Here is a 23,022-nt window from a genome sequence, read left to right as displayed (position 1 = left end):
AGTTGATAGAGGTTGTGGTGGGACCATTTACACCATGGAAATTGGTATGCGCTGCAGAGCCGAACTCCCCACACTGTGGAGGGCCAGGTGTCAGAGCGCACCGGTGCCCGGGGCTGTCCTCCTACAGAGAGTACTGAGTTGGGGGAGGCGGCTCAGATTCCTACCTTACCCATCCTCCACCCCCGTGGAGGAAAAGTCCAGAGAAAACATCATTCCCTGGGGACTGTGTGTCATGGTGGGTGGGTGGGGGAATAAGCCCCCATGGGCTGTAATGAATAAAAACTCCTATCACTTCATAATGAAGATTCCTCATTGCCAGGCATTGTTCTAAGTGCTTCACATGCCGAACCCACTTCATTTCCATAATGACCCCTGTGATATATACTATAATTATACCGTTTTCCAAAGGAGAATGCAGAAGTACAGGAAGGTTGAGTAACTTGCCCAAGATTGTGCAACAAGTGACAGAAATAGGATTTGAACCTATCCATCCGGCTCCTGGACCCACTGTTTTGTTTGTGTTTTAACTGAGATAACGTTGGTTAGTAACATTATATAACTTTCATAGCATTATAATTCAACGTCTGTATACACTACAGTGTGCTCACCACCAGGTCTAGATTCCACCTGTCACCAGACATCGGACTCCCCATTACCCATCTCTCCCTCCTCCCACCACCGTAAGACCCACTTTTTATACCACAGGTTTTCCCTTGGTGAACTTGGGAGGTCTACGTCGCTCAGCAGGCCTGGCCATCTGCTTTGTTAGAAGATCCAGAATGGACTCATCCCTCTGTGGCAGACTCTCGTGGACCAGGCTCACAAGAACCAGATGTCCATGAATTTATTTATTTTTTAATATATATTTTATTGATTATACCATTACAGTTGTTCTATTCCCCCCTTCATTCCCCTCCACCCGCACACTCCCTCCCCCACCACTCTCCCCCCACTTAGTTTATAACCACGTGTCTCATGTTCTTTAGATTCTTTATTTCCCCCACTATTCTTGCCCTTCCCCCTGTCTATTTTCTGCCTATTGTCTATGCTATTTTCTGTACCTTCTCCCCCCTTCTCCTCCTCCCACTCCCCTGTTGCTAACCCTCCATGTGTTCTTCATTTCTATGGTTCCACTCCTGATCTAGCTGTCCTCTTGGTTTGCTTTTGTTTTAGGTGTGGTTGTTAATAACTGTGAGTTTGCTGTCCTTTCACTGTTAATATTTTTCATCTTCTTTTTCTTATATAAGTCCCTTTAGCATTTCATATAATAAGGGCTTGGTGATGATGAACTCCTTGAACTTGACCTTATCTGAGAAGCACTTTATCTGTCCTTCCATTCTAAATGAAAGCTTTGCTGGATAAAGCAATCTTGGCTGTAGGTCTTTGGATTTCATGACTTGGAATACTTCTTTCCAGCCCCTTCTTGCCTGTAAGGTCTCTTTTGAGAAATCCGCTGACAGTCTGATGGGTACTCCTTTGTAGGTGACTGTCCCCTTATCTCTTGCTGCTTCTAGGATTCTCTCCTTCATTTTAGTCTTGGCTAATGTAATTATGATGTGCCTTGGTGTGTTCCTTCTTGGGTCCAACTTCTTTGGGACTCTCTGAGCTTCCTGGATTTCCTGGAAGTCTATTTCCTTTGCCAGACTGGGGAAGTTCTCCTTTATTATTTGTTCAAATAAGTTTTCCACTCGTGGCTGTTTCTTTCCCCCTTCTGGTACCCTATAATCCGGATGTTGGAACGTTTAAAGATGTCCTGGAGGTTCCTAAGCTTCTCCTCATTTTTTTGAATTCTCATTTCTTCATTCCTTTCTGGTTGGATGTTTTGTTCTTCCTTCTGATCCATTCCATTGATTTGAATCCCAGTTTCCTTTCCATCACTATTGGTTTCCTGTGCATCTCCCTTCATTTCAATTAGTTTAGCCTTGACATGTTCCTCTAATTTGTGACTATAATCAACCAGTTCTGTGAGCATGATGATAAACAGTGTCTTAAACTGTGCATCTGAGAGGCTGGCAATCTTTTGGTCGCTTAGAGTTATGGGCCCTGGGCTTTGAGTTCTTCTTGCACTAACTTTTGGGCTGTTCATGCCTGTTACGTATCAGGATCAGAGCCCTAGGTGTTCACCAGAGCAGGGCAACTCAGTCGCTGGGTTGTGACGCTGTATGTGGGGGCGGGTCAAAGAGGAGCAATGGCGTCCCATCTCCTGCCTCTCGCCGCCGCCACAGGTGCGGCAGCTGCCACCATCATTGGGGTCCACGCGTTTCGTCCCACTGCACTCGAGTGTGCCACCGCCGTCAGCCCTCCACCACTGGGTTCACCGCTGGGGCCTATGTGGTCCATCTCATTGTGCGCAAATGTGCGACCACGGTCAGTCTGCCCCACACCCTGACTGGGTCTGGCCTGACCCAGCTCCGCTGCTGGCTCCGCTGCTGGCTCCGCCCCTGTTACCGTCCCGGTTGAACAGGTTCGTTGTTGTCGGACTTCCATATAATTCTATTTTCGGTTCTTTGGCTGTGTCTTTGTTCTCCAAACCTTTGTTGTAGTCAAACTTTGTGGGAGAAGGCACAGTGTTTCCACCTATGCCTCCATCTTGGTGGAAGTCCATGAATTTATTTACAGTAACAATGTAAAGGTCAAGATACTCTTGTTCACTCATTTGCACATTCTCTCCCCTGTAGGCATTTCTGAATGAGAGAGATTCTTTCCTACAGAGTTGGTTGGCAGGGGGATGATGGTGGTTACCCTTTCTTTTATTCTGCCCTGTAGACACAAAACCATTTGGTGTCTTCAGATCTTTCTGTTCTAGATGGGCCTCCACAGAGCAAAAAAAAAATCCATTCTCTGAGAGAGAAGATTGCAAAGGTTCAGAAAAATCTTCATCTGAATTCAGCCCCTCAAGAGACCAACCTCAGGATGAAGGTGGGATCCTGCAGCTTTTCTTCGAATCCAGGTCTCAGGTCTGAGAGACTGTGTGAACAAGGAGACAAGGGAAACACCCTGAAAAGTCATCCTTCACCTCTGCAGTGATGGCCCTAACCCCTCCCTCCAGAGCCCAGTTTGCCCCACCCTCTGCACAAGGCCAAGGCCCAGAGAATAGTCAACCACAGAGCCTAGGCCCAGGCAGCTGCTGACCCAATGCCTGGCTCTCCCCTCGGGCACGTGCTCAGCCCCCAAGACTGCTGCACTCACAGCCACAATCTCCATTCACTCATTCAGTCACTGTTTACTAAACACCCTGTGTCGGGCTCTGTGCCAGAGTGGGGGAAAGGGGCAGCTCTGCCCTCAGTGAACTGGATGGTAGGGAGCAGCATGGGGGAGATGGGTGTCCACACCATGTGGTGAGTGCTGTGCCTGACACCCGTGTGCCTGAGCGCCTGGGGAGAGTCTGGGGACTAGAAAAACCTCCTGGAGACCAGGACGATGCAGGGAGGGCAAGGAGGTGTTCAAATGGCAGATGTTCAAAGGGAGAATAAGGAGGGGTCCAGGCCAAGGATGCAGTAAATGCAAAGGCTCGGAGACTTGGGTGAGGCTGGGGCCTTGAAGGAACCACCACCAGGGCAGTACCACAAAGCTGTCCAGTGCATGTGGGTTTGGCCAAGCTGAGGTGGGGCAGTGGGCAGGAGTCTGACTACCCAGAGCCTTGTGTTCCATGCACTTGGACTTGATGCATGTAGCCCGAGGGCTTAGTGAATGATTGGAGGGTTCGAGGCGGGGGAAGCTTGCCACTGTATTGTTCCAGAAAGCTCACCTGGCTGCAGTGTGGAGGACAGACCAGAGAAGGCGGCTATGGAAGTGGGGAGTCCTTTTACTGGGTAAAGAAGTTCACCAACATCTGGACTGAAAGCTGCCTGTGGGGGGTCAGGAATAAGGTTGCAGACTGTAGACATTTTGGCAGGAAAATGACCAGGAATTGAGGTGTTTTGAATGAGCAGTGAGGGTGAGGAAAGATCCCAAGTCAACTTCAGGTTTTTAAGCCTGAGACCCAGCTCCCCAATGCCCAGCACCCTTGATCATGGCTATGAGGCCCCTGGAGCAGCCTGGGTGGACTGTCCTCAACACAAGGGCCATGGCACCCTGGACCCTGGCTTGTCTGTGCAGAGGCCTCTCTTCAGGTACCCAGGTTGTCCTCTGCAACCTCCTGTCTCATGTTTGGACAGACCCAACCACCCTGGGTGTGATTCTTCTGAAGCCACCTCGCCTGCACTTTCCCTTCTCCCCTCTCCCAGCCTGAAGGTGCTGCCTGCCTGCAGATGGCTTCTGACAGCGAGTGGCGCTGTGCCGGGAGGGCTGAGCCCAGTGCAACAGTCCTGTAGGCCACCAGGCCTGCTCTAGCACCAGCAGTCCCAGTAAAGAAACCAGAAATAGGTGCCTCTCCACATAAAAACAGCAAAACGCCCCCTGAGGAGGTCCGACTAGAAAAAGCTACCCTTCTGGCCTCTTCTGGAGAGACCCTGGTGCATGGGGCAGGCTGGGGTATGCAGCACCCCTGGATTTCCTGGCAAGGGTTGGGGGTGGCAACTCCCTGAACCCCATGCTCTCTGCCCCCTGGGTGGAACACCCTTCCCGGGGCTCTGCCCCACATCCTACACCCCAGCCTGGTTCTCAAAGCCTATTTGTTTTACCGGGACTAGCTCTGGTCAGCCCAGACCTGATAAGGCTGGGTCAGCTGACAGCAAACCCCACCCCCGTGCCCCAAACCACACCCAGGCTGCCTTGCAAGCACAGGGGATCCCCCTCAGGTGGGCATAGATATGGGGTGCTTCCCACCCAGGTTGGGGTCCAGAAGCCTTAACTTCTGGGCTGACCCTCCCTCAGTGCATTTAAAACCTCCTCTCAGCTGCATGTGGAAGCGGGATAAGGGAATTATCACATTCTAGAGACAAGTGAACCAGGTTTCCGAGAGAAAAAAGGACTTGCCCACATGTATTTATTCCAGTCAGGACCATCGATCGTGCTAGGTCTGCTATTTACAGTACGTTTTAAGATCCTAACAGCCTGATAAATGAGGGTGTTCCTGATTCCTACTTTGCAGAAAGGTGAAGTCCAAAGGCCCAGAGAGGTGAAGTCACTTTCCCATGGTCACACAGTAGCAGAGTCCAGATCAGAACCCAAGTGCCCTGAAGCAGCAGCTGAGGGAGGTGGGAACCGAGGAGTCACCATCCCAGAAGAATGGGAGGAAGTCACTCTGAGCATCAGCCTAAAAGATCTAATGGGGTTGGGGGCAGCCAAGAACCTGTCGGGGAAAGTGGTTTTGGAGGAACGATGCTCTAGATGCTGTGAGAGGATCCCATTTCGCTGGGAGTGGCAACGGTGAAACTACGCCCGTGATTACGACACTCCTCTCCCCAGGAATCTCACCTGAGGCTAAAAAGGGCCGTGCAGCTTCTTCCTGGTTCTACCCTGAGATTGCCATGCCAGAGCGACCGTCGTCCTGGGTTCTCATCCACAGCCCGGCGAGTGCCTACCTGAGAGCCAGCACACACTGTCATGCACGTGAGGGCGCCATCTGGGACATCCAGCCCAGCACAGCCCTCAGATAGCCGCGGCCCTGGCTGACTTCTGAAAGCACCTGAATGAGGCACAGCTGCCTGGCCAAGCCGTTTCTGAATTCCTGACCCACAAATACATAAGCAAAGTAAAATGATTGTTTGGAAACTCGAAGTTTGGAATAACTTCTTATACTGCAGTAAATAGAACAAAGGGCAAAGAGAATGGGAACTGATGAAGGCGCCTTCTGAGGCTTCCCAGGGGCCTTTAATATGCTTTACACAAAAGCTTTTTAAAATGGAGCCTGCATGTGCTTGGAGGTTGTGTGAGGCCTCTTCATCATTTAAAGGGGCAGCGTGAGAAGACACACTGACTTGGGATGAACTTGGGGCAGATAGACATGGGGACAAAGGGAAGGGCTGGATAAGCAAATCTCTTCACACTCAACTGACTGAAAAAAACATGTGTAAGTGCTCTGTTGGCAGGATCTCTGATGACAGCAAACTCTTGGAGGAATGAAGAGCTTTCTAGAAGGAAAGAAGCTTCCATGTCTGCACTAGTGGCCAGCGAGAAATTATGCACAGCCACGTGAAAGAAAATGCTATTAGAAAGCTTTAAAAATCCAATGTTTCATGTTGAAGAAAATAGCTGGACATTCCTGTGGACACTTGCTGGCCACATTTTCCCAGGCTGCCCATGCAAGAAGAAACTTGTAGGGCCTCGACCGAAGTCCACGAAAATGAACTGAAACTCCCCGTTGCCGTAATAAACTCCGGGTGTGTTTACATCTGGCTTCTGCACACACCTCCAAATGCTCAACTTAAGAAAACCAGAGGAAAGTGACCAGGCAGATTACAGGAAATGGGTGTGGCTCTGAGGAGTGGTTGGGAGTGCAGGGGTTGAATGGTTAGCTCAAGGACAGGTTTCTTGGTTTTGAACTCATAATCCTACAGAAGCACAAAAAGGGCGTGATCATTCCAATAAGGAGAAAACAGCATGTTTACAATGGAGAACCTTGGCAGACACACTTTAACCAAGAGATCACAGTCAACATCACCAGTAAAACGTACTGGTGCCCTGGTATGATGTGCTGAGAAGAGCAAATCGCCCCTCTGCTCTGCTTCTCGATAATGCACGCACTGCTCTATTCCGAGAAACAAACCCAGACTGAGGGAGAACTTACAAAGTAATTGACAGTACTCTTCAAAAGAGTCGAGATCATGAAAGACAAGGAAGTCTCAGGAAATACCCCAGGGGGGATCTTCGACTGAATACCGAGACATGAAAAGGACATGAGTGGACAAACCTGTCGAATCTAACTAAATTCTATGCTTTCATTACTATTATTTGCTGTACCAAGGTTAATTTCTTTGTTTTGATCAATCATCTGTGGTCATGTCAGATGTTCACCTTGGGGGAGAAAGCTGGGTGAAGCGTTTCTGAGACTTCCTGCACTATCTTTGTGACCTCTGTGTATCTAAAATTAACTCGAAATTTGAAAAGATCTGAAAGACAGGACCTCACGGACCAGTCGAAGGTGGTCTCCTTTACCATGCATGAAGTTCAAGCCAACTTCCGCACTCAAGGATCCAGCTGTACTGAACTGGGGGCCACATCCTGACTCCTTTACTTGAGAGAGGATCCCGGTCAGAAATGAACTGGGAAAGGACTTGAGGTATCAGACAGAATAGAAAGTCACAGAATAATGGTGCTCTGAATTTATGTAGAGCATATAATAAGCCAGGCACTGTGCCAAGTTTTTGAAATATTTTATCTCACTTAAACCTCACAACTTTTGAGCTGTTAAACTTTTCCCTGTTTACAGAAGGGGAGACTTTTTAATGCAGACAATTTTTAAATTGATTTTTAGAGAGAGAGGAAGGGGCAAAAGAGAAAAATTGATCTGTCGTTCCACCTATTTATGTATTCATTGGTTGTGTCTTGTATGTGCCCGGAGCAGGGATTGAATCTGCAACTTTGTGTATTGGGAAGATGTTCTAACCAACTGAGCTATCTGACCAGGGCTGAAGAGACTGGGTCTTATAAAAGTGAAGGAACAAGGCCCTGGCTGGTGTAGCTCAGTGGATTGAGCGCAGGCCTGCAAACCAAAGCATCGCTGGTTTGATTCCCAGTCCGGGCACATGCTTGGGTTGCAGACCATATCCCCAGTATGGGGTGTGCTAGAGGCAACCATACATTGATGTTTCACTTCCTCTCTTTCTCCTTTCCTTCCCCATCTCTCTAAAATAAATAAATGAAATCTTTTTTTTTTAAGTGAAGGAACAAGATCATACAGCTAAAAGCTGGTGTGGTTGGGATTCAAATCCAGGCTGCTTTACTCCAGAGCTTGTTCTTAATCACTCCTTTGTACTGTTTTCTCAGGGATGCCCCTCATTCAGTTTACACATCAGGGTTTCTGTCTGGGTGGGGAAAGAAGAGATAGAAGGCTGGAGAAGTGGATGGCCTAGGATGGGCTAGTCAGCAGGAGCTGTCCGTGGTGCTGGCAAGAGCCGCTTGGAGCTAGAGGGCCAGCAGGAGACAATTTAGGGAAGACAGCTGGGAGAGCTTACACAGAGGAGCACTGCTCAGAATAGAAGGAACGAGCCCTGAGACGTCGTAATAGGTTCTCCACCAATGTGGAGGAGACAGAGGGGGAAAGACTTCAAGTCTGGGCTTGAAATACATAACCGAGTCTACAGCAGCCAGTGAGGCAGGATTTGTCCTTAGGTCTGGCTTGCAACTAACACTATTCAGTATAGCTATACCGATTATTGGAACCTTGAGATGCCCTGATGCTAGTTGGTAAACAGTCACTGACTGAGTCCTCCACTGCTGTGGCTGCTCTCCCAGCCCCCTCCCTGCACTCCCAGGCTCCCCCATGACCCAACAACTAAAAGGTTAAGGCCTGGTACACCGTGGGCTTCCGGAACCCTGTTCTGATTCTAAGTCCCATTCTCATAGGTCATGACTATACCTTATCAGTTGTTAAGTATTTTGAATATTATCCCTGTCTGTTGCCATTTTACAGATGAGGAAAATGAGGTTCTGGCATGTTTAACAATTTGCTTGAAATTGCTCAGCTACTAAATGCTAGAATCAGGACCTGAACTCAAGTCTTCTGGGATCAAACCTTACATCTCTTCCCTTTTCTCTCCCTACTGTTGGCCTGTGTGCCTGCCTACCTTTTAGTGGGGACTGTGAACAGAGGGAGAAAGTTATCGGGGGGGGGGGGGGGTTGGCACAGTAGAGTCAGAAAACCCTGTAGGGGTCCCAGGCAGAATGCAACCCTTCTCTTTGAATGATCTTGCCATATGGCGGTCTACCTTCAAATCCCTGCTAGTTTTGTGCCATGGCAGCTGTTTCAGGCTGGAGGTGCCATCAATCTCTTAAAGCACCCCCCGTCCTCCCTGCTGCTCCAGGGGAACATGACACTGTAACGCAGAGAGGGCTCCATGCCTGCTCCTTGATCCAGCTCTGCACCACCCAGTGGCTCTCTTGGCTGCAGCCGCCTCTCACTCTCCACATCTCAGGCTGGGTTTGAAAAACTCGTTCCACTAATTTCAGAGATCAGGAGCTTCTGTGGGAGGGTGCCCCTCCTCGTCTCATTCCTATAAATTAGTTACACCTTGGGTGCAGACCTGTTTCCGAACCAGCACTCCAAATGGAGTCAGAGTAGCAGAGGAAGGGAGGTGGGAGCTGGATTGGCTTGCCATCTGGACTACAGGCTACTCTGGTGCCTCCTTCTGTCTTTCTGCACCCTGCAGCAGCAGGGCAGCCTCCTTCTTGGAGAAACAAGAGGAAGATGTAGAGAGGAGGGAAACTTCTCACCTCTCCAGTGTGCAGCAGAGAGGCTGGGAGGCAATAGGAAGGAAGGGTATGTAGGATGAATTGTTTATTTGTAGGGACCTCCCATTTAGTGAGTGACCTTTGTGAGAGTGTGTGTGTCTGACTTTGTTGTCTACAAGACGTCAAGTACTTTGCGCATGCCTGGTTACTTGGTTCCTACACCAGCCTTCCAATAACTATCCCCAGGTAAAAGGTGAGGACAGTGAGGTCCAGAGAGTGACTTGAACCTCAAGTGACTTGTCCAAGGTCACACAGCCAGTAAGAGGCTGAGTCAAGATTAATTTCAGGTCTGTCTGATTTCCCAGCCACAGTCTTCTCTATTCCATGGTGGTGGGAGGTGAGGGTGGGGGGTGGTAAGTGGTGTGGATGTGTGGAGGGAAAGCTTACACAAGATACTTCTGTGTGTGCTGAAGTGTGCTTTATCACTGAGTGTGCTTTATCTTTATTACTGCCCAGTTTCCAACCGCAAGGATTGGAGTCCATCTTCTCCCCATCTTCCTTCCTCCCTTTCTCCTGCATCCTGGTCCTCATCAAGTTCCTGCATCATCACTCGCCCTGTTCATAGCCTTGAGCCAAACAGCACCACTCCCCATTGTCTTTCTTGGGTCTATGAAGAATGTAGTCACTAGGACTCAGCACCCATATTCTCCCATGAGAATTCTCCCCCCCTTCTGAAAAGGGGGACTTCTGAAGCAAACCTGATTTCCTCCCCCTTCCTTGGGCTCAGCCCCTTGCCACACTCCTTTCCACATTCACCTCTTGGGGAAAAGTCCAGTTCAGGCCTCTTTTTGCATCTAAGATGTACCTTTGAAATATCAGAATAATCCTTTCCAGGCCCTGCAGGCACAACCTCCACACTAGAGCATAAGACTGCAGAGCCCCTTGTTGCAATCTTGTTCCCTACACGCCAACTCTATGTGCTGGGAATGCTAATTATTTACTATCCCGTACCCCCCACTGTAGAAGTATGTGACTGTCTGGTTTACTTCGTATCTGGTCCCAGAGATTCCCCTACTTTGCTTTCTCCCTCCCCTTTAATCTACACCTCCTCCTTTTAGTCAAATGTATAACATAAGCTGTAAAACTATGGTTCTCCAGAGCATTTTCTCAGTCCACCGACATTTTGCTTCCTGGAAGTTTGGCTCCGATAAACTCACAAAAATTCTTCACAGGTTGGGACTTTTCTCATGCTGACACTGCTAAGAAGTTCTCACTGTCCCAAGTCCACAGTCCCCCAAGGTTGGGCAGCTCTCTGGAGAGGCACAAGATCGTGTGACTTCTCACATGAACGCTTCCTCCTCCGTGTGATTTTGTCACTGGGATTCCTGAGGCCACCACCAAGCCTTGCCCCCAGAGTCACTGCTCCCTATTTCTTTCTGATCCAGAAATGGAGAAATGGGTCACATAGGTCCAGCCGAATCAGGCTGATCATTTAAAAAGAGCTGAGGGGAAAACAAAGAGGAAATCACTATAGAAACTACACACAGCATAGAAGTCACTATGTCTAAATGTCAGGCCTCAGCTTCTGAGAATAACATTAAAACCAGAGCAGAGCTCACTGAGTTCCACATTCGTTGATCCCAAGAAAACTCCATGCAGTCCCTCCAGTTCGGCCAGCCTCTGGCCCCATGACCTCCAGGGCAACGCAGGCCACTTTGTCATCAAAGTCTCTATTTCACTTTTCACAGGTAAACCCAATCTTTTCCAAAATGAGAATTTATTTTCTGGGTTTTACCCCTAGACTCGCTAAGTTTTCTCTCCTTAACATCCACCCATCACTGTCCACTGTAGTGAAATACTTTTATTCTCTGTAAATGAGCCTTGAGACTTTTGCTTTTACCCACCAAAGGAGTCTTCACCAAATGAGACCCTCCATCCAGATTAATAAGAAAAGGGCTTCCCAACACCCACTGTATGTATAGCAATGCCTTCTTTATGTATTAACCTACAGCTCCCTTCGAAATAGTTCGGTTTGTGCTGACCAGGAAATAAGGACACATTTTCTCCAATAACTAAAGGAAACCATTTGCAAAGCAATGTGCAAATAAGAAATACCAAGGGCTTTAAAGTTTAACTAACAATTGCAATCACAGAATGAAGGTCCGCTTGAGATTCTGGCCCTCTGTCATCAACCGGTGTCGGGAAAGAACAGGAAGGTTTCCCACTCAGGTGACAAGTCCATGGAACAGCCTCCTACGAATTTGGTCAACTAAAGTCACGATTGCGGGGACGTCACAACTAAGGGGCTACACATACCACATGCTGCAACTGGTAGAAGCCCAGTTACTATTAGGAAAAGTGAGAACATTTTTAAAATGTGGGGAGGGATTCAAGTTAGGCAGCTTTACCTCCTTCTTTGAACCATGACCCATTCGGGCTGCCGTCGTTGCCCCGGGATACCAGGAGACGCCGCGTCCTGTGCGTCCCGTATCTATGGAAACGACAATATGGCGGTGGTGTGAGTTTTGAGCGTTGATCCCAGGGACCCAGGCACCCAGGGACCAGGGAGCGGCGCCAGTGGCCAGGGAAGGTATCTGCCCCGGGGGACCACCTCCTCCGGGAAGTAGCCAGGGGTCCCTCCGTGTGCTTCAGAGAATCCCGTGGGGCTGAGACTCGGGTGAGATAAATCAGACTGGGGATCCCGAAGAGAAAGGAGGAACAGCTCTAAGGAAATCTTGTCCCTTCCTTTTACCTATTTCTGCCTCGCTCAACTCTACACGACGACCTGCCATTTTTCCCACTAGTTATGTCAGGCATTTTCAGATTGGAAATTAGAAAATTTGGAAGCTGTAATATATTTTTTAAAGTCCTGGAGATTAGAAATGTGGGTTTAAAAATACCCTCTCCTTGCCCAGTGTGTTCACAGTGATCGCACATGTGTCTTTTTGGAAGAGTAGTGCAGGCTAGTGTGGAGGTTACGGTTGTTAATTGTAGTAAGTTTAGCGATGGCTTTTTCAAATCCCTAATTTCATTTGAGCTTCACATCGACTTTGGAAGATAGCATAGCCCTCACTTTGCAGGTGAGCAGACTGAGGCTCAGGGATTTGGAGAAACTTGCCCACCTTAACTGGATCCGAGCAGATGCTGGAACCCAGTTCCTTTTGCTCCATGACCAGGGCTCGCTCTCCTAAGCCCTAAGCCCTGGCCTGGGCCAGCTTTCTACCCCATCCTCTCTCCTCTCTTGCTTGCACACACAGGGGTGTTTCACATGTGGTCTGGAGACTTTTTCAGAGCCCTGAGTCAGGGCTGTCTCTGAACCCCTGAAGTCACAGGCAGTAAAGATCAGGTCAGAACTATGAAGCTGTCCAGTAGCAGAGAAGTAATGGGACCCTCTTCTCTGTCTCCCCAGCTTGCATTTCTTGGATTCCATTTGAACGTTCACTTCCTAACTAAGGGTAGGGGCCTTGCTTGCCTCTTTCCCAGGCTCGTTCCTCACATCTGTTGCCAGGGCCAGGAAGAGGCACTCCTCTGTGAAAATGAGTCTCCTCCATCAGCCTCTCTTGTTCATGTCCGCCCTCTCTCTCCTCTGGCAGGAACTCCTTCCTGGCTTAGCCAGAGTGCTACCCATAGACTCCTGTTCTGGGCACCCCGTGGCTCATCCAGGCAGCCCCAAGTCCCTTTACCAGGACGACAGCAGGAACTAAGCCATGACTTCTGGGTCATGCCTGAGTGCTAGCACAATGGTTGTCCCCACCATGACTGGTAGCAGTTCGACCACAAGTGCCTACAACCGCAGCAGCACCAGTGCCCGCGTGAGTGCACGTCCAGGGCAAGTGGAACAGGGCACAGCAGGGCCAGGGCCAGGGGAGGAGCAGCAGTGCAGGATGGGGAGGAATATGACAGGGCTTGACTCTCCTGTTTGAACCCCAGCACTGGATTCTGCACAGATGGGCACCAAGCTGGCTGGAGTGGTGGTAGCAGTGAGTGACTGGGGTGGGGGGCTGGTAGAGTGGCCAGGAGTTCTCTTTGCCCTCAGAAGGCTCTTCTTGTCACGACCCCTAGGACTCTGGGTTTGACCAACACACGGATACCAATTACCATTTTGCAGCTCTTAGGGTTCTCTCCATGTGATGGCATGGGGGTGGGGTGGGGGGCAACAGTCCAGGGGTGTGCCTCTGGGGTATGGCTTTGTATATGGTGCAGTGCATGTCTCTCTGTAGATTCTTGCGTCTCCTTAAATGTGATGGTGGTTGCACTTGCCTCCTCATGGAGCAAGGGTCATCTCACCCCTCCTTCTGTGCCATTCCAGGCCCGCTTGCCCTCAGGTTCACTCACTGCCCTTCTCTGCCCTGCCCTGCGCTGCGCTGGCAGGAGATGGAGGGTGGAAGGAGGGGAGAAGCCAGGGTATTTCCCTTCCTCTCTGCTTTTGACAGTGTCTCCAGTAGGAGTTGCTTCTTCCCGTGACTCCATTCCCCACCAGAGAGGCCTCTGGGCTTGGAGAACCCCACCCCCTCCTTTAACGTAGTTGTGGTTGCAGCTTCTGGATGTTGCTAACTTCAGGGTTCCCATATCTTTTGGACCATAAGACGTACCTAAGTTTTAGAGGAAAATAGGGGGGAAATTTTAAAGCAAAGAATGTGGTAAAATATTTAATGTCATAAGTAACATAATATTTCACCAATGTAAATGTAAACAGAACTCAACAGCAGCATTAACAATCATTATTCCTCCCAAATTTGGTGTGCGGGGGTGGGGGGGTGCGTCTTATAGTCTGAAAAATACAGTACTTCACCATCCCCTGGTTGTACATTAAATTCCTTGTTTTAAACATCCAGAGTGGCCTCTATTTTCCTGGTTGGACTTGACCGATGCACCAGCTGGTATTTATAATAAATTACCCATGTCACCTTTTCTCCATGAGCGAAGTGGGGAAGAAAATGCTGTACCTGCCATCCGACACTCTGTAAATATTGATGCTGAGAGCGTAACCTCAGGAGAGGAGGGATTTGCCCGTCTTGCTCACTATTGTAGTCCTGGCACCTCACTCTGTGTCTGGCTCATAATAGGTAGTCAACAAATATTTGTTGAACAGATGAATATATTCTTATGCTATGTAACAATATAAAAGTAATCTTTGGTCAAAGATAAAATAAAATAGCAATGGGTTGAGCCTTCATACCAGTGACCGCGGCAGGAAGAGGCACCTGGTCCGTCCTCCTTCCACCTCACATCCCTGGGGGTTTTCCATTCCCTTCCCTCCTCAAATAGGTAGAAGTTAGGGATCACCGCATGAAAGGGTTTTCCATCACAGACGGGAAGTGTTGGCACATGGCTCCTGTAGCATTATCGGGAGTGTCCCCAAAGTCAGGGCATGGGGTGGGGGTTGACTGAAGGTAAATTGACTCCTTCCCTTGCTCCGCCAGCCACATAAAGGAGGAGAGGGAATGGTGGAGTATTCTTGTGGTCTGGAAAAGTGCCGGGGATAGACCGCTCCAGCTCGGAGGGGCTTCTGCAGGGAAGGGTAGGATGGGGAGGAAGAGGAGAAGGCAGCATCTGAGAGGGGCCGTATCTAAGGGGGCACCAAGACACAGACTAGGCCAGCGAAGACTGCTACGTGTGCCAGACTGAACGGCCAGACGGGGTAGCCCAAGGAAGGCTTTAGGGGTAGAGTCACCAGGAATCTAGTTGAAAAACCATTTCAGTGGCCTCAGAGGAGGCAATATCTGACTCCAGGGCCTGCCCACCCCTCACCTACTCTCACCAGACCATCCCCCAGGGCTGAGGTGTAATGCATTACTCTCGGGGGGTGGAGAGAGCTTTGCCTGTACTCTGGGTCCTAGAATACTACCCCAGTCATGCGTCCTTCTTTCTGTCAACTGAACAGCCAACCAGCTCCATGGACCCTCAGATGTGCTCCTCAAAGAAGCAGGACAGAATAAAGAAGAGGGTCATCTGGGGCATTGAGGTGGCTGAGGAGCTGCTATGGAAAGGCTGGGAGCTGGGGAAGGAGGTCACCAAGAACCTGGCTCTGAAAAATCTATCCTTCAAAATCCAGAAGATGAAGTACAGGTATGAGTATGAGGGCTCAGAGACCCAGCCCTGAGCTCTTAAGCAGACACTGAAAAAGCCTTTAAAAATGTCATAAATTCAGAAGAGTGCATAGAACATGTGCGGTTTGAAGAATTACCAAAAGTGGAACCCATGTGGCCAGATTAAATAATGGAATAACAGTGTCCAAACCTCACTGTCTCCCGTTACATGCCTCTCCCCTATTGAAACACCTTCCTACCCATAAAGGTACCCATTATCCTGCTTTTCATGATAATGATTTCTTTACTTTTCTCAAATGGATTTACCACCTATGTTTATATCCCTAAGTGATAGTTTAATTTTACCTTTTTATGAACTTGATACAAATGGAATGACATGGTATACTTTTTTAAAAAAGATTTTATTTATTTATTTTTACAAAGGGGAAGAGAGGGAGAGAAACATCAATGTGGTTGCCTCTCCAGTGCCCCCTACTGGGAACTTGGGCAGCAAGCCAGGCATGTACCCTGACTGGGGAATCTAAACAGCAACCCTTTGGTTTGCAGGCTGGCACTCAGTCCATTGAGCCACACCAGTCATGGCTAACATGGTATACTTTTTTAACACTTTTGTTTTGCTCAGTTATGTTTGTAAGACTCATCCATGTATAGCTATAATTCATCCTTTCTGGAGCAGCATAATATTCCAATGCATGCTTGTACAGTATTACAATGTATTCATCCATTCTTCTGTTGAGGGACATTTGGATTTCCGGTTTGAGACTGTTATCATCATTCATGTATACAATTCTGGTTGCACAAGTACAGAGTTTCTCTAGGGTAGGTACATAAGAATTGATATGACTTAGGACATGTGCATTTGCTTTTTGTACACAGAACCAAAGTATTTTCCAAAGTACTTGTATCATTTATATTCCCACCAGCCACTTACGAGAGTTCTCATTCCTATACATTTTTATCAACAATTGCTACTGTCAGGAAAACATTTTTTTTGGCTAATAATAATAATTTGTTGCAGTTTTAAACATGCATTTTCCTGATTCCTAATACAGTTGAGTGTCTTTTCATATGTTATTGACTATTCCATTGGTGAAATTCCCAGTTAAGACTGTGCCCATTTTTCTGGTAGATCATTTTTTTTCAAAGAGTAGTTTCATGGGTAATAACCCTTTGTCATTTACATATTGTGAATATCTTCTCCCACCTTGTGACTGGTCCTTTCCTCTCTTTGTCATGTCTTTTGAAGAATAGAAGTTCTTAATTTCAAACAAATCAGATGTATCAATCTTTTTTTTGGTTAATGCTTTGGATGCTTTTTTTGTGTTTTCTTTTTTTTTATTTTTATTTTTTATATTTTATTTATTTATCTTTAGAGGGGAAGGGAAAGAGAGAGGAAGGAAACATCAATGTATGGTTGCATCTTGTGCATTCCCTGCAGGGAACTGGCCTGCAACCCAAGCATGTGCCCTGACTGGGATTCTTAATTTCAAACAAATCAGATGTATCAATCTTTTTTTTTGGTTAATGCTTTGGATGCTTTTTTGTGTTTTCTTTAAGAAACCCTTCTGTGCCCCGTGTGGGTCAGGAAGGTGTTCCCTATAGTCACCCTCTAAGGGCCTTCTGGGTTTTCCTTTTAGAGTTGTAGGGTTGATTCCTCTAATGATTTGAAGTTGGGATCCATTTGTTCAAAGGTTCAAACATTCCCTCACGACCCTCCCCTCCACTGATGCATGTCAAGTGTCCACACATGAAGAATTGGTCCATTTCTGAGCTGTCTGTTTTGTTCCCTTGGTCTGCTTGTCTCTCCCTGGGCCAGTACCATCCTGAGGTGGTTATGTCTTGATATCTGGTAGTGCTGGCCCTGTGGCTTCACTCTCATTCCGGGTGGTCTTGGCTGTTCGTGGGTTTTTAAACTTTCACAGACATTTTCTTCTTTTTTTTAAATCTTATTTATTTATCTTAGGGAGGAAGGGAAGGGGGGAGAGAGAGAGAGAGAAACATCAATGTATGGCTGCCTCTCGTGCGTACCCTGCCAGGAACTGGGAACTGGCCTACAACCCAGGCATGCGCCCCGACTGGGAACCAAACTGCGATCCTGTGGTTCGCAGGCCTGCACTCAATCCACTGAGCCACACCAGCCAGGGCTCACAGACATTTTCAAATCAGCTTATCATAGCTACCCAGACAAAACTTTGTGAGATTCTGATTGGGACTTAATTGGACCCATAGGTCAGTTCGGGGAGAAGTAGCGTTTCATGCAGAGCCTTTCGATCATGAGCGTGGTGTATCTTTACGTTCATTGAGGTCTTCTTTCATGTCTTTCAAAAAAGCGTGACATTTTCTCCATAGACGTCTCACACATCTTTAGCTAGCTTTATTCCTATGTCTTTCATAGTTTTAATGATGTTGTATATGACATCTTTGGAAGTTGTTTCATTTTCTGCTCATTCCCACTACTTCAGAAAGTCATTTTAAAAAATAGGGATGTTTCATGCATAACCTTGTTGTGTCTAGCAACTTTGGTGTCCTCGTGTTCATTCTAATACTTTATTTGTTAATTCTTTTTTTCCATGGTCACATTCATATTTTATATGGAAGTGACACTTCTTTCCTTCCCTTCCAGTCCTTATATGTATTTTGTCTTTGTTGTTCCTCGCTGCACTGTCGGGCAGGGAAGCGTGGAAATGAAGTGGCCAGAGAAGGCGGCGTGTTCATGACCCTAAAGTGAAAGATCCCATGGTTTTATGTCGATTTGGGTGTCTCCACAGTCTTTTTCCCAATCAACTTGATGGGGTTAAGGAAGTTCCCTTCTATTCCTAGGTTGCTGAGGATTTTCCTTGTAATCATATGTGGATTTATTTATTTATTTATAATTTAGATAATTATTTGATTTTTGTCTATTAATTTGTTAATATGGTGGATTACATTGATTTTCTATGTTAAACCAGTTGTGTATTCCTAGAATAAGCCCAGTGTGGTCAGGATTGTGTATTCTATACATTGCTAAGGTCTAATATTTTGTTGCTAACATTTTGTTCATGGGTGATATTTTTCTGTAACTTTTCATTCTTCTTTTGCCTTGGTCAGGTTATGATAGGTTCATAGAATATGTTAGGGAGTGTTTTCTTGTCTTATATTATCAGGAAGATAGGGCTGGAATTATTTTTTTACCAAATGCTGAGTATGACATGCTGTGAAGCCATCCAGCCTAGTATTTTCTTTTAAAAAAAGAAAAGATTTTATTTGTTTTTAGAGAAAGGGAAAAGGAGGGAGAGAAACAAGGAGATGTGAGAGATATAAGGATCAGTTTCCTCTCATGCGCCCCCTACTGGGGACCTGGCCTGCAGTCCAGGCATGTGCCCTGACTGGGAATCGAACTGGCCACCCTTTGGTTCGTAGGCCGGCACTCAATCCACTGAGCCACACCAGCCAGGGCCAGTATTTTCTTTATGGGAAGATTTTGACTACTTATACAACTTCTTTGATGATTTTAGTGAGGGTGGCCAAAAAATTCATTGTATAATTCCTGAGTCAGCTTTGTTAAGTTACGCTTGCCTACAAATGTGAACACATTCTAAACTTTAACAGTTGTTGGTGTAGAGTTGTTGCCAGTATCATCTTATTAATATTCTTATCAACTGCGGTATCTACAGCTGGGACCCCGCCCCCTGGAACTCTATAGCTCTGTCAAGGCCTCTGTTCAGAAAGGCATTCCCAGTACCACTGTTCCTGCCTCTGTTTCCCCTAAGGATTTGGTTAAGTCAGGGCGGCCCTCCCATCCCTGTCCCCATGACCACCATGGGCATCAGAGATACAAGTGCCGCCCCCTTGCTCCTGTCTCTTTTTGGTTGGTTTCCCCCTTTATGGTCTCAAGGACTGGAGCCCGCTCAGCTTACCAGGGTCTTGCCTGTGCTCTCTGTCCCGTCTAGTTTCTGAGCCCTGACCCTGAAGTGCTCGTCTTCTGGTTCTTTCCTGCAGGCCCCCTAAGACCAAGTTCTTCTTCACGGTCATCCCTCAGCCCATCCTCCTGAGCCCAGGCATAACACTCACGCTCCCCATTGTCTTCCGGCCTCTGGAGGAGGTATGGCCACCGTGATGAGCAGAGGGCAGTGAGGGACACATGCACAGTGACCTTGGGACTGACAGAGCAACAAGGAGCCCCGCCCCCACCATGCACACATCCCACCAACTGTAGCCAGACCCAGTTTGGCGAGCCCCAGAGAGGCTCAGGCCCTGCACCCATTAGACAGACGGGGTTTGTAGTTGGATGTTAGCTGTGCCACTCACTGGTCACCAGAAAGCCCCAGGTTCCTTGGCCTCTTCCTGCTCTCAAAACATTCCCCCTACATACCTTGTTCTCCACAGAAGAGAACCCCTGTTTCTGAGACCAAGGCAGTGGTAGAGCACAGATTACCAGCCCCCTCCTTGGAGACTGAGATAGAGGGCCACAGCCAGGCCCTCCCCTCAGTGGTCAAGTTGGGGGAGTGGCCAAGGGCTGGGGCGGGAGGCACGGTCCCTGAGTACCACCCAGGGACCACTGTTCAGGGACAGCCTGTGCCGCTCGCCCACCCCACACTGCAGAAGGAGTACGTGGACCAGCTGTGGTTTGAGAAAGCGGAGGGAATGTTCTCTGTGGACCTGAGGGCTACCCTGCCTCGTCACCATCTGATCTGCCCACCGTCCCTACAGTTGCCCATGTGTGCCGTGGGGGACATGGCCGAGGCCTGGTTCTGCCTGGACAACGTAGGGTGAGGGGAGCGGCTGGGACACAGAGATGGGGAGAGCAAGAACTGTGATGGGGGTGCCTGGGAGAAGAGAGACTGCGAGTCTGGCAGGGAAAGGGGAGGGGGAGTAGAGAGCACTGCCCTGCCCAGGCGCAGCGTCTCCACCTTTCTAAAGCAGCGCAGCAATCACCAGGAGCCTGGTGGCTCTGACTTTCTGCACCCTTCAGGGACCTGCCCACCTTCTTCACCTGGGAGTTCTCCAGCCCGTTCCAGATGCTGCCCACCACAGGGCTGCTGGAGCCAGGGCAGGCTTGCCGGATCAAGGTGACCTTCCAGCCCCTTATGGCTGTCATCTACGAAGTCCAGGCCACATGCTGGTATGGGGAGGGCAGCAAGCAGAAGAGCAGCGTCCAGCTGCAGGCTACAGGTGAGGCTCAGCTCTCACCTGTTCCTGAGCCCATCTGCTGCACCTTCCCTGCTCTTCAAGGCTCAGTGTGCCCCCTACCCCACCTTCTTTCCTGGCCTTACTCCCATGGGACTTCCGCCACCTTCCTGCCTCCCCCGCCAGCCCTGCAGCTTTGCCTTTTCTTTGCCTCCCTTGTTGTCTCAGGCCAGTGTTTCCCTGGGGACACCTACCATCTTCAAGGGGCTGCTCAGCCAGGGCTACAGAGGCCCTGGTGGGTTTTTTCCCCAAGCCCCCTCCCTGCCCTCTCCACCACAGGCAAATGTGCCCAGCTGCTGGTGAGCATAAAGCATAAGCGGCCAGAGGACCAGGATGTCGAGGGCTTCCAGAAAGTGCTGCACTTTGGCACTGTGGCTGTGGGCTGCATCGCGGAGAGGCAGATCAGACTGTACAACCCGTTGGTGGTATGCAGCCTGCCCCTGTGGAGGCTCGGGGACAGGACTCAGGACCGTGACACTGGGTGCTCCTGAACCCCGCCCCTGCATAGCAGGCCCCCCTTTCTCCCCATACCTCTGGCGCCAAACCTCACACAACTCATGTCTGTCACTCAGACACACATGTGTCAACCCGTGTCCCCCTCTCCTCTCAGCAGGGGCAGCAGGGGAGGGGGTCTGGGCTAGGGTATTTCCCGTTCTCCAGACCAGTCCCAAGAGTAGCCCCAGGGCAGTCCAGACCCCAGAATCACAGCAAGGCTTTCTGGTCCCTTTGGTAGGGGGAAGGCTCCCCTCTGGTTGGCCCTACGGCCCCGGTACAGGGCCCGTGGCTCAGCCCCTTCCTTTTCCCCCAGTGTGGGCAGCATCGCCCATGGCCCATGCTGACAAGCGAGGCGCAGGCTGGACTCCAGCTACCCTCAGCCCCTTGGCTGGGCCCCTTGGTAGTGATAGACCGCCCCGCCCTGTGACCTGACTCCTCCTGTCTGCACCTGGCCCCACAGGTGAGTGCCCCCTTCAGGATTGAAGTGGCCCCAGACACGCTGACCAAAGACCAGGCCTTCTCGTGCCCTACGGCCTGTGGCACCGTGCCCCCAGGAGAGAAGAAGTGCGTGTCTGTGTTTTTCCATCCCAAGACCTTGGACGTCAGAACGATGGACTACTTGTCCATTGTGCCCTCTGGCTGTGCCTCCCAAACCATGCTCAAAGTCGTTGGTTTCTGTGGAGGTACTGACAGCCCCAGGCCGCCGCACTCCTCCAGGGTCAGGAATGGCCCTTGCTTACTTAACTCGGGGAAATACTCCCAGCCCTTCAGCCTCGGTGTCTGCTGCCCCCTGGTGGGCTCAGTGAGCACGCCCAGAGATCCTGTGCCTGCCCCCTGGTGACCTGGAGGTCTGCTCAGGCCACTTAATGGGGCACCCATCCTTCCCAGCCCTGCCTTCTGTCTCCAGGAAGCACCCTCTTCCATCAGTGGGGCCCCTTCTGAGATGCCCTTGGGGAGGCTGACACTCCGGCCCTGTCCAGGTGGCAGGACCTGCTCACAGGGACACTGTCTCCCATGCCCAGGTCCTGAAGTGTCCCTGCAGCACTACTGTGTCAATTTCGGCTGGGTCCACCTCGGAGAATGCTCAGAGCAGTCCCTGAGGATTGAGAACAAATCAGACTGCGTGGCCCACTTCCAGTTTGCCATCGACTGCCAGGAGAGCGCCTTCAGCATCAGACCTCCCTTCGGGACCCTGGTGGGCAGGGCCCGCCTGACCCTGCTCTGTGCCTTCCAGCCCACTCACCCCACCATCTACTTCCGGAGGGTGGCCTGTCTCATCCACCACCAGGTGAGCCATGGGGGAGGGGCCAAGGAGGGGCTTCCCGGGGAGTGGAGGGGCCAGACTGAGGCCCAGTGATAAAGACCATGCTTGGTGCTCACCTCTGTGTCCTGGAACTTCTCGGGCTGTCTGCCTGGATCACCTCCTCCAGGGCACCATCCTGGTGTTTGGAGCCACAGCATGGCCAGAGGCACATGAAGTTTACTCTGAGCCAGGTGAGGGTGCCGCTTTGCCCTGCTGCTCCAGGCAAGGGACTTTGCCTCTGTTGCTAGAGAGGGGATGACTGGACCTCACTGTGCACAGCATGTGCAGAGCTGAGGGCCGTGAAGTGAGCACCCTAACCCAGCCCCTGGGCAAGCCCGCCCAGACTTTGCCTTGACCACCTGGTGTCAGGCCAAGGTGGTAAGTGGGGGCTGAACTCTGGCCTCACTTATGTGGACAATTGTCTCAGGACCCACTGTTCGTGGACCTGATCGGGACCTGCCACTCGGACAGCACCAAGCCGGCCATCCTGAGGCCTCAGCACCTTGCTTGGTACCGCACACACCTGGTGCGGGGCCTGACGCTCTACCCACCTGACATCCTGGGCCTCATGCTGAGGGAGAAGAAGCTGGAGCAGGATAAGAATGGGGCTCTCATGATTCCCGCAGAGGTTTGAGGCCCCTCACTGGGCCCCGGGGAGGCTTCCCTCCCCTAGCAGTTCTCCGGCAGCCCCGTGCCCCCAGAGCACAGTGGGGGTGACCTGTGTGGGGGGCTCTT

General features: G+C 49.8%; 1 protein-coding gene across 1 annotated transcript in view; it reads left to right on the top strand.

The window, feature by feature from the left end:
- The first annotated feature begins 11,779 nt into the window (after nt 1-11,779).
- Nucleotides 11,780-23,022, top strand: part of CFAP65 (cilia and flagella associated protein 65) — a 34,991-nt gene continuing 23,748 nt past the window's right edge. Inside the window, exons 1-10 of the mRNA XM_037029294.1 lie at nt 11,780-11,863; nt 12,867-13,085; nt 15,158-15,342; nt 19,302-19,404; nt 19,905-20,071; nt 20,275-20,474; nt 20,769-20,914; nt 21,445-21,667; nt 22,007-22,272; nt 22,715-22,915. Of these exons, the coding sequence (XP_036885189.1) occupies nt 12,981-13,085; nt 15,158-15,342; nt 19,302-19,404; nt 19,905-20,071; nt 20,275-20,474; nt 20,769-20,914; nt 21,445-21,667; nt 22,007-22,272; nt 22,715-22,915 (1,596 nt within the window). The 5' untranslated portion in view covers nt 11,780-11,863; nt 12,867-12,980. The remainder of the gene's footprint in view (nt 11,864-12,866; nt 13,086-15,157; nt 15,343-19,301; nt 19,405-19,904; nt 20,072-20,274; nt 20,475-20,768; nt 20,915-21,444; nt 21,668-22,006; nt 22,273-22,714; nt 22,916-23,022) is intronic.

Source organism: Sturnira hondurensis, unplaced genomic scaffold (genome assembly GCF_014824575.4).
Source record: "Sturnira hondurensis isolate 20B ecotype Veracruz unplaced genomic scaffold, ASM1482457v3 Scaffold0020237, whole genome shotgun sequence".
NCBI lineage: Eukaryota > Metazoa > Chordata > Mammalia > Chiroptera > Phyllostomidae > Sturnira > Sturnira hondurensis.
This window is presented reverse-complemented; position numbering and strand designations above follow the sequence as displayed.